The sequence below is a fragment of the Gasterosteus aculeatus genome, chromosome 9 (genome assembly GCF_964276395.1).
Source record: "Gasterosteus aculeatus chromosome 9, fGasAcu3.hap1.1, whole genome shotgun sequence".
In the NCBI taxonomy this organism is placed as follows: Eukaryota; Metazoa; Chordata; class Actinopteri; order Perciformes; family Gasterosteidae; genus Gasterosteus; species Gasterosteus aculeatus.
The window spans coordinates 12,561,985-12,572,188 of record NC_135696.1 but is presented as its reverse complement, the minus strand read 5'-3'; the positions used below and the strand labels follow the sequence as shown (position 1 = coordinate 12,572,188).

The 10,204-nt window shown below is 48.0% G+C and overlaps 1 protein-coding gene across 2 annotated transcripts in view; it reads left to right on the top strand.

The window, feature by feature from the left end:
- The first annotated feature begins 2,024 nt into the window (after nucleotides 1–2,024).
- Nucleotides 2,025–10,204, top strand: part of grk4 (G protein-coupled receptor kinase 4) — a 34,929-nt gene continuing 26,749 nt past the window's right edge. The window contains exon 1 of one of the 2 annotated variants that reach the window (XM_040186218.2): nucleotides 2,025–2,505. In XM_040186218.2, coding sequence (XP_040042152.1) covers nucleotides 2,454–2,505 — 52 coding nt within the window. In that variant the 5' untranslated portion in view covers nucleotides 2,025–2,453. The remainder of the gene's footprint in view (nucleotides 2,506–10,204) is intronic. The other variant, XM_040186219.2, reaches the window with a different exon arrangement.

Sequence of the window (10,204 nt, the reverse complement as noted above, 5' to 3'; positions counted from 1 at the left end):
TTGAAGAAAGCAGGACGGGTTTTGTGATTTGTGGTCAAGATTGACTCAATAAGTACTCACAGGCAGCGCGGCTTCATGTTGTCAGATAAGGGATCTCGGACCTCGTTTGGTTTGGGAGGCCGACCGGTATGAAGAAAGAAGAAGGCGACGACGAGGATGAGGTCCTCCCTCGCGGCCGCAGGGACTTTGAACCTGAGAATCAAGCCCAGGGAAATACCTGTAAAACAATTGGGAAGCTTTTTTTTTTTTTTTTTGCATCAAAAGTGATATGCGATATGTTTGTAAGTGTATGCTTCTCGTTCCCAAGAAACCCATGAACAAAGTGGAATTGCAACAATGAGTAAATATGAACCTGAAATTGTTTTGTATTGCTTGCTGTTAAAACTAAAATGTTTATGACTTGAAATAAATAAATCCTACCAATCTATTAAAGTATTGATTTAAACAAAGCAGTATTGAGCTGTTCAACCAGCTGACATCCCATAATCCCGACTCCTCTGAGTCTAAGCAAAGGGGTTCTTTTTTCGTCATAATAATAATAATACATTTAATTTGTAATGCACTTTTCAGCTATACAAATCTCAGAGTGCCACAGAGAGAGTAACACAAACATGAAAAATACATTAAACAAAGTAAAACATGGTAAAACTTAACAGAGTAAGAAACGCCTTCCTGAATACAAAGGTTTTAGGCCAGTCTTGTAGCATGATGACCTGGACTAAAAGTCAACATCCCAGAATAGTTTCTGTGTGTTTGGTGTTGCTAATGCATTAACTTGTTGCTATACCCATATAATATTATTGCTTTTCCCATTTCTTATCGAAATACCATTTCTTAAAGCAATGGGGGCTAAATACAGATTGCAAGGATTTCAACGTTTTTTCAAGCATAAAATCCGTGTAGAGCTGCAGTCATGCATTATAACCACTAGGTGGCAGCATTGACTGAATGGACCAGTACTTGGGGTTTTATTTATCCAGACAAGCAACCACGGACGGGTGCATTGCTAAAATATAGTGTATAGTCTGATGTGAGGCTGAATGAGGGGTATTGTTACTGTATCCACACAAGTTCTGCTTATGAGAAGAAGAAAAAAAGATCATTCCGACAGTGTCGTGGTAGGAGAGTAAACTACTACTTTAGTTTCATTCTTACTGCTTTAAAAATGTGTATTACCCAGCTTTCATTGAACACTCAATTCTACATTCTGTTGCTATGGATAACAGACCGTTTCTATGGGCACAGTTCTGACAAAGGTTGTGTCAGATTGGTAATCTTTTGAAATAGCTAAACAATCTACAGTGACCGAATCATTTTTGTTATGTCTCGGCGATTCAAGACATTATTTCGGACATATCCAGCGGTCGGACACCAAAACAGACTTGTGCGGTTTGAGTAACTTGGTAAAATCAATGAGGAAGTGAAGATGAAAGCCTTTGACCTTCGACCTTTGAGCTTCTCCACTCCCGGCTCCACAAAGACCTTTAGGCCTCCCTGTGATGTGTTTATGAACCTAATAAAAGAAATGAAAAGTGAAACAGCTAATGAGGATGTGTGTATTCTCACTTATCACATTCATGGGTCTCATCACCCTCGACAATTCCCACTTTGTGCTTCCAAAGGTACACGACAATCGAAAGACACACACCTCAAATAACCCTGACCCGAGCACTCACTCGATCTGAAAGTCAGATCAGAACACCCAGAGGCACGCTGGCTCACAGCACAGACAAAACCTGTGTGTTATCTCGTTTTTTCTCCAGGCGTTTACATCCTGGTCTAAATGTGGCAACTTTAAAACCCTCCCGCCAACACAAGGTCTTCAGCAGGCCTCCGCCGGCCGGAGGCACCGGCGAGTCTCTGCGTCACGACAGCCGTAAAGCAGCAGATCACAGGAGGGAAAAGTTGCCATTAGTATTTACAGACATGTTTTTGGATTAAAGACATCCACCACCACACATATAAAGTACGTTTTAATTAAAAACACAAAAAACATTTCGGGGGGGTGCACCGTGCGCGTGACCGTGACCGTGCGCGTGAACGTGCGTGCGGGTTGCACTGGTTGTAAAATGATCCCTCCTACTCTCGCGGGCTCGTCGTGCAGAGGAGGAGGAAGAGGAGGGAACCGAAGCAGGAAGGAAGGCAGGCGGCCACAGAGGGAAGGGAAGGCAGGCTGTGAATGCTAAGAAGCGGCGTCATAATCCCGGCGCTCCGTAGGTAGCGGAGTTAGATTTAATTTTTTGTGTTTTTTCTTCTAAAAAAAGGCGTCTCGGCGCTGAGAGGAGCAGCGGCCGCGTGTAAACACCGACTATGCGCCAGTGCCGCCTTCGCCCTGCGCGCGTGCAGCAGCCTCACCGCCGCCCGCACGTTTGATCAGAAGGGAAGAAAAAAAAACTGGTCTTTTTTCCGCTGAGTGAAATGTATCGAGACTGCTCGCGACTCACATTCTGACAATGGAGATTGAAAACATCGTGGCCAACACGGTTCTCCTGAAGGCACGGGAAGGTGAGCGCAGCTGGAAGTCCACTCGAATACATGAAAATGTCTACGTGTGTGTGTGTGTGTGTGTGTGTGTGTGTGTGTGTGTGTGTGTGTGTGTGTGTGTGTGTGTGTGTGTGTGTGTGTGTGTGTGCTGTTTTGTGTTTGTCCCCCACGGACGTGTCCGAGCGTTCGGCGTCTCCTCCTCGTTCCTCTTGAGTCTCCCATCACCGCGCTGCGCATTTCTTCTCTGGGTAGACAGCGAGCATATTCCCGGGGTGGCGGTGTGTGTGTGTGTGTGTGGGGGGGGAAAGAACAAAAACAAAAACAAAATCAGCTGTTTTTGTGCAGCAACCACACACGTCTTTATCGCGCAGGTTGACACAAGGCCCAGCGGGGCTGGAGGTGAACAACGCAGGGAGTGTTTGCGGCGTCGCGTTACACGCCGGCCGAGCGCGCTCCTCCTTTCTCTCGCCTCCCTCCTCCGCACCAGCGGATATTTTACATGTTACGGTGACATCGCGGCGGGACGTGTAACGGCCATCCCGTCCACGTCCCGCCGCGATCGTTGAGCCGAAATGAAGCTGCGCAGTGGGGCTCGGTGCTGCGGTGCGGCCGCTCTCCCCCCCCCTTGCTCTCTCCCTCCCTCCCTCCCTCCCTCCCTCTCTCTCTCTCACGAGCTGTCACCGTGGGGTTCCGTGCGCGTATGTTATTAATTATTATATTTTTTAAAGCCGCCATCAGACATGTAACGTGAACGCGTGGTGTTCTTTGACGCAGAGATGCGCCTCTGCATTGCCGCTTGGCTGTGTGTGTGTATGTGTGTGTGTGTGGATCGGGGGGGGGGGGGTTAGAATGCGGTGGGAGACCCGGACGAGATCTCCCTCACCTCCCGGCTGCAGCTCCCCGGGTGTGCACGCTGCTCAGCGGGCCGCAGATCCCGCCGCAGCTCACCTGGAGGTGGAGAAAACAAGCGAGTGTCCTGCTGTTTATTTTATATTTTCTGTTCCCTCCCCAGGGGAGGACGGAGCAGAGAAGCTAGTGAGTGGGCGCCGGGTGGGCGTACAGCACTGTACCGGCTGCCAGGGGAGGTTGAAAAGGTGTTATTACTAGTCAACGATTCCCATTTGTGTGCGTGTGTGTGTGTGTGTGTGTGTGTGTGTGTGTTATTTTTTCTCCTTTTCTTCTTTCTCTCTGCCAATCAGTTGTGGCTCCAGCAGAAAGCTGCACGGCTCTAAGGGGCAGTAGATGGCCGAGGCCTCCTGCTGACGCTTTGCATTCGCCAGCGCTGCTGTGAAATGGATTATCCGCGGCGGCAGTAGATCCGTTTCACAGCAGCAGCGGCGGCTCCTCACAAGGCACCGCGGTCTCCTTCACCTGCCTTTTTTTTTTTGTGTGTGGAAATGGTGCATGGCCTTGTGGGCTCAAGAAGGCCCTCGGATGGGGGTGTGATCCATGCGGAGAGCCTCCTTACGTGGGACAACTTCTTATGTTGTGATTATTAATCAGGGGGAGATTTGTCTTGGAATTTATAGTTATTCACGCTAAAAAGACCCACAAAATTGATTCGTGGAGTTAATGAGGATTTCTCCTCTGCAACGTTAAACACGTGGGATAGGTCTGTTTTTATATTTCTCTCTGCTATACCGTTCGCTCGGTTAATTATCACTTCCATTAAAACCGCGAATGGCTCCCAATTTAGGTGCACGGGAGACTAATTTGTTTTTAATTGGGCTTCACAGAGGTGGGTGTTTGCAGCTTTTCAAAGTGTTTCTGCAGTTGTCGCGTTGAAGCGCACAAACCCAGAAGGCCAGCAGCTCCTGTGCATCCGAGGTCAGCTGCCCGTTTTCCTTCCATTCTGCACCAGTCGACGTCAAGGCCTCTTCACACGAACGGTTTCCAGCGCGCTAATAAACACGCGCATAAACAATGGTCCCGTTTGCCGATTGGCCGCGTTGGCTCTTGATCATTAAGGCCGCCCCGCACGGTCCGCCTCAGTCCGCGTGACCCTCCACGCTCTCGGCCTGCTTTTACACACCTGTTGATGTGAAACCGGGTGGCCAGAGGGAGAGGTTTTTACGACAGGGTGTGTCCAGTCTGCCTCGGTGGAAATGACACGTCGAGGGAAGTGGTTTGGTGCTTTAGAGATGACACCGTTCCCGCCCGTCCCCCACCTCTGCCTCTGTGCAAAGGTGGGGACGGGACAGGAAAGCCAACAGATTTAACGGCATTTAAATCTTTGGTCGAAGCGCCTCTCAGAATGCAACAGGTTACATTTAGTTCTATCGGAGGAGGTTATTACTGTTTGATCATGGTAGATCGTTTTGGAAATGAGAGTTTAAGAGGAACATTTTAGATGCCGATTGGGTGGATTCATTTACGCTCCTGCAGTACAACATGAGACGCGTGTAATTGCATCACAGTGTGAACATTGTTAGGTAGTATTCAATGTGCAATATTTACCTTTTTGAGTTGTGGAGTGCGGCCGATGCATTAGACGGCCTTTTGACAGCTGATGTTTTCTTTATCACAGACCGATAGTTCACAGAAAACGGGGGGGACAGAATGCAGTTCGAAAACAGTGTTATCATACTTTGTCCCGCGGACTCCACTGTTTACAAAACTTTGCATCACCTGAGTTGGCGGCGCGCACTCTCACAGCCGAGCAGCTGGCGTTGTGTAGTCAGCTGAGAAGATTGATGTTTACTCTTCGGCCGTAGAATATCCTGCCTCCATCACGTGTATTTGTCTGAGCTTTTAACAACCACATTGGAGGGTCCCTTTGATCAACTTAAAAAGTATATTTATTTTTTCCTATGAGATGGGGAAACAATTATTGGTATGAACGGATACATTTATTGCACCTGAACATACGGTTGTATCTCAATAAGGAAGCAAGCAGTGCCGAATGGCCTCTGCAATATACATCCGACATATTGTCCTCTCACCATATTAAAACCTCAGTGGATGCTAATCCCAAAGCATCCAGACGCTGCTGAAGTTGTATATTCAACGAATGCTGACATTGTTTCGTATCAGCCGTCTGCATGGCAGGAATTATTTGTGTTAACTTGACAGCCAACAATTCAAATTTAGAAACCATACCCGCCAAATTCAATTGAAATTTTTGTTGAGCTTCTGTACAACGTCTGTTTTCATACGAGCTGTTTAAAGAGATCTAGAGTAGTGTAGACTAGAGACAACAGGACGATTGGGATCTTATTGCCTCTTTTATGGGAAAATCCTAAATTGGTCATTTAGATGGAATCCGGTCAGTTGCAGACCCCTATTATTGATAGCTGTACATTTTAGGGGTTGTTTGCAGAGCGTTCCATTCAGTAAGAGAAGGACTACGTTTCCCAGCGTCCTCTGTAAGAGCCAATGCCTTCTTGTTGCATTGGCGTTTTAAGAACCCCATTTCTTTTTGTAAAATTAAAAAAAAGTCCTGAGGGCCTGACAACTGCTTATGTTTTCAGAACTTAAGCTTTAATTAAAGCTGCATCGGCAATGCAGTGATGCAACTTTAGGTTTTCTGCGTCTGGTTATTAATCTGCACAATCCAAAAATGTTTTTTGTTTTTTGAGTTGGGGAAAATGTGCAGCTGTCGGGTGAAGCGCCTTGGTGGGTGAACGTGTCAGAGCTCAGGAGCCATGGAAACGCCCATACGGTGTTTCAATTTGTAATACCCGCTTGATTGCGACATGGACGTGAGCATATGTTCCCCACCATTTCATGTCTCCACACATGCGTCGTTATTCAACCGCGAAGAGAAGCTCGACACAAAGGTTTCATCAGATTTCTTTCCTTCTGGGTTTATTAAAAGGAAGGAATGTGGACAGTCCGGTGCTCACATTCCCCTGAAAAAACAGAAGAAACTAATCCCGCTTAAGTTCTTTCCGCCCTACATGTAAGACGACCTGCCTCTGCAAACTCTAACCTCCCGCCGCTCTCTGCCGACCTCTCCAGCACCCTTTTTAAAAAATAAATTGCAGGCCCGCTCGGGCCGCATGTGAGGCTTTTTTTCCTGTGACGTTATTCGCTCTGCGGTCATAGCCGGGGTAACACTGGTTGTCATCACTCCGGGGTGTTTCCTCCAGCTGAAGCCCATGAAACCCAAGTTGCTTTGTGACTGTCCCTTGATGTGGGACTCACTTTACAGCTCCTACACCCGCAAACGCGTACGCAGCGTTTGGGCCCGACCGGCCGCCCCCCTGAGGTTCTGAAGCGTGCATGACGAGGCACTTTCCGCTCCGGCTGCGTTATTAAATGTTGAATGGCCGTTCTCCCCGTGAGCGCACAGCTGTCAGCCGGCGTTTAACAATGTGCAAGTTCCCATGGTCCGAGCTAAGATTATTATTATTATTATATATATTTTTTATTATAGGTCTGGCAGAGTCCAGCAGAAGGAGTATTAAATGTCAAAGGTCCTCCGGTTTGCTGCTTTTAAAACTTTTTGCAGAGTCATAATGGCGGCATCCGCCCTTGGTTGAGTTCTCCGCCGGCCCTTTCTCCAAACGTGGCTTGACGGCTGTCGTCTTATCTGATCTTCAAGGTGTAAAATGTGCTACGTGTTCCGCACCCAAGGGCTCGGCGCCGCCCGTGTGCTCCCTGCTCTTTTGAGCGAGGCCGTGAAACGATCCAGAGGGCCCTTCATCTGAGAGGCAGCTGCAGATAGCAGCATATAGATGGTTAACCGTTTCAGTGCGTCCTCTCGCTCCCGAGCACGTGTGCGTCCGTCTCACGTTTAGTCTCGGCGCGTCCCCCCCCCCTCAAGACGCCGCGAAAACAAGGGGCGGGTTTTCAGGCACGTCTCGGCTCGATTTTAATGGAATACCTCTAACGCAGAGATATGGGCCGGAGGAGGGGAAAGGTCTTGCAAAACACCACGGCACGTCACTGGAATGAGCGTGTGTGTGTGTGTGTGTGTGTGTGTGTGTGTGTGTGTGTGTGTGTGTGTGTGTGTGTGTGTGTGTGTGTGTGTGTGTGTGTGTGTGTGTGTGTGTGTGTGTGTGTGTGTGTGTGTGTGTGTGTGTGTGTGTGTGTGTGTGTGTGTGTGTGTGTTATATGCCCCCGTGAAGAACCACATACTCCACCTCGTGTTTGCAAGAGAGGAAATAATCATTAAATGCAAAACAAGAGCTGCACTGTGTTTATTCTTATGCATCATTCACTGTGTCAAATCCCTTGTACGTGTAACACACTCGGCAATAAACTGCTACCGATTCCAAAGCGTGTGGGGGAAGGGAGCAAGGAGCCACAGTAAGCGAGAGAAAGGAGGGGGGGGTGGAAGGAGGCCCGTGAGCGATGCGTGTATCACGGGAGGCCAGCGTTGCCTGACGTTCACATGTTTCGCTTTTTGCTCTCTCTCAGCTGACGTGTGTGTGTGTGTGTGCATACGGACGGATTAACTTATGCAAACACTGGGCCTTTGCTTTGAATGGGCAACACTGGATCCTCACAGCTAATGTTTTCCTTATCAGGGGCTTCGCCAGCCAATCATGCACTGCGCGACTGAGGAAGCAACCGGCCATTCATTAATCATGGCCAGGCCCCATTGTGCGCCGTGCTCGCTCGTAATACAATGGGCCAGAAACTATGCGTGGCCCTCTCCCATTTTCCTACAACGCAAGTCATGTTTTTTGGAGCGGGGGGGGGTTTACCGGTATCTGAACACCCAGCGACGTGACTGCTGTAGGGCGGCTTTCAGATCTAGTGAGCGGTTTGGGCTGCTACCAGCGGCGTGTGTGTGTGTGTGTGTGTGTGAGAAGACGTCGCCGCTGTCACAGGCGAGTTCTCCGGCCTCGTGGCTTTTTCTCCTCGGCGTCAGACGTGGGTTCGTCAGGCGGGTGAGCGGCTCTGAACAGCAGCAGTTTGCCGGTGTTTTCATTTCATCAAAGCGATCTCATTAACTTCCACAGAATGCACAGTCGGTCTCTGATTTGGTTTGCAAATAATTGCTTTGTGTGCGTGTGTGTGTGTGCGGCACATAATTGTTGGAATGCATTGAGATGCATTCCAAGTATTGTTCTTCGAATCTTTATTCCGACTTATTATGTTTCTTCTATTTCTTCCGCGCCGCCTTTCAACTCCTTCACACTTTCAGCTATTAAAACCATTCAAATATTAAATTATTCAGCTCCTTCAGGAGAGGGGTGCTATGACTTTTCAGCTTTTTAGCTCTTAAGCTTGAATTTATATAAATCTATAATCATTAATATTTTAACATGGTTTTCCAATGGAGATCGTTTTTCAAATCCTCTTAAACTTCTTCAACTTTCAGATTCTTCAGCTTCGCCAATCTTTCAGCTACAGACACCATTTAAACTTTCAAATGTTGACATAGGTCTCAACTATTTTATGAAAAAAACTGCTTGTGGATATCTTTTGTACTTTTTTCATAATCACTGATTACACTTTGTTTTTCCATCGAACACCGTTGTGGTGTTGCCTCATTTGGAGGAATTGAACTTTCTAGTGATGTTCCGATATTACGTTAACGTCAGATGTTTGGTTCATAAAAGTTTCATCGCAAGTTCTCAGAGTTCACAGTGGCTTCATAAAATATCATATTTAGGTTTTGGGCCGTCGGCCAGGCAAAAATAAGGCCGCTGTTTATTCCGAGACAAAATCGTTTTGACCGCGAGCCATGAAGTTCAATAGGCTGATGCTACAAAAATTCATATTTGAGATCATAGATTAGATAGTTTTTATCACTTCCATTTCTATCTTGTGACTTATCAGCCAATAAACTCTGATAGAATATCTATTAATGTGCTGAATTGATTTAGATCTTATTTGATTGCTGTCTTTTTAGATCCTGTTTAGTCATTTAGACAATTTATGAGCCCAACGATTGCACAGGAATCTTATTCATCTCCCCCCTGTTGGCTACTATGAAATGAGGGGCGAGGGGGGGGGGGGGGGGGGGGGGTCACTGTCTCTGGATCCTTGAGATGAAAGAAAGACCGACACAGAGAGAGCGAGAGAGAGGGGGAAAGGGAGGACATTTGGGGAGCAGAGCGGATCTGGAGTTCCACTGTTTGGCGTCGCGTGGAAGCGGAGGGTAAAGACCCGTGATTGTAAGAACCTCCGGAGGCGGTCACAGCTCTCCGGAGACAGACGCAAACAAAAGCTGCGTGACGATGTTCTCCGTCCACTCCCTCGTTTTGTGTATTTTCTTTCTGTCTCCCGGGTTCTCGTGTCTTAGTTACGTCGAACCGGCCCCTTCCGAAATGTAGAAAACCAGGCCAGACGCCACGTCGGACACAGAGTAAGAGTCGCTGCAGGCGAGATAAAAGAACTACATGGCGACGGACCGGCGACGTTCAGAAATGTTGTTGATACGACATTCTTCGCGGTGGTGCCTCTGGCTATTTGTGTCCTTTTTTTGGAAAAATAACACCGTTTGGATCATATTAAAAAGGGAAAAAGAGGGCTGCGGTTACCTGAAGTTATTTTAAACGAGTTTAATGTTCAGTCATCCATTCATCTGCATTCTTCTCAAATAGCCTTTTTGCTCTTTTCTTGCTGGACAGACTCCTGAGAGGGGGGGTGGGGGGGGCGATGGTAACAGGTAAACGTCCCCTGTGCCCTGCCTCCTTCTCCATCCACCTCTGAAGGAAAAGGAGGCAGCGCTGTTTGGATCTGGTCGCGGGCGCCCATGCGCAGACCGGTCCCGAGGTGCTGCGCGATGATCTCAGCCCCGCTGGCCGCGGCTCGGCCATGA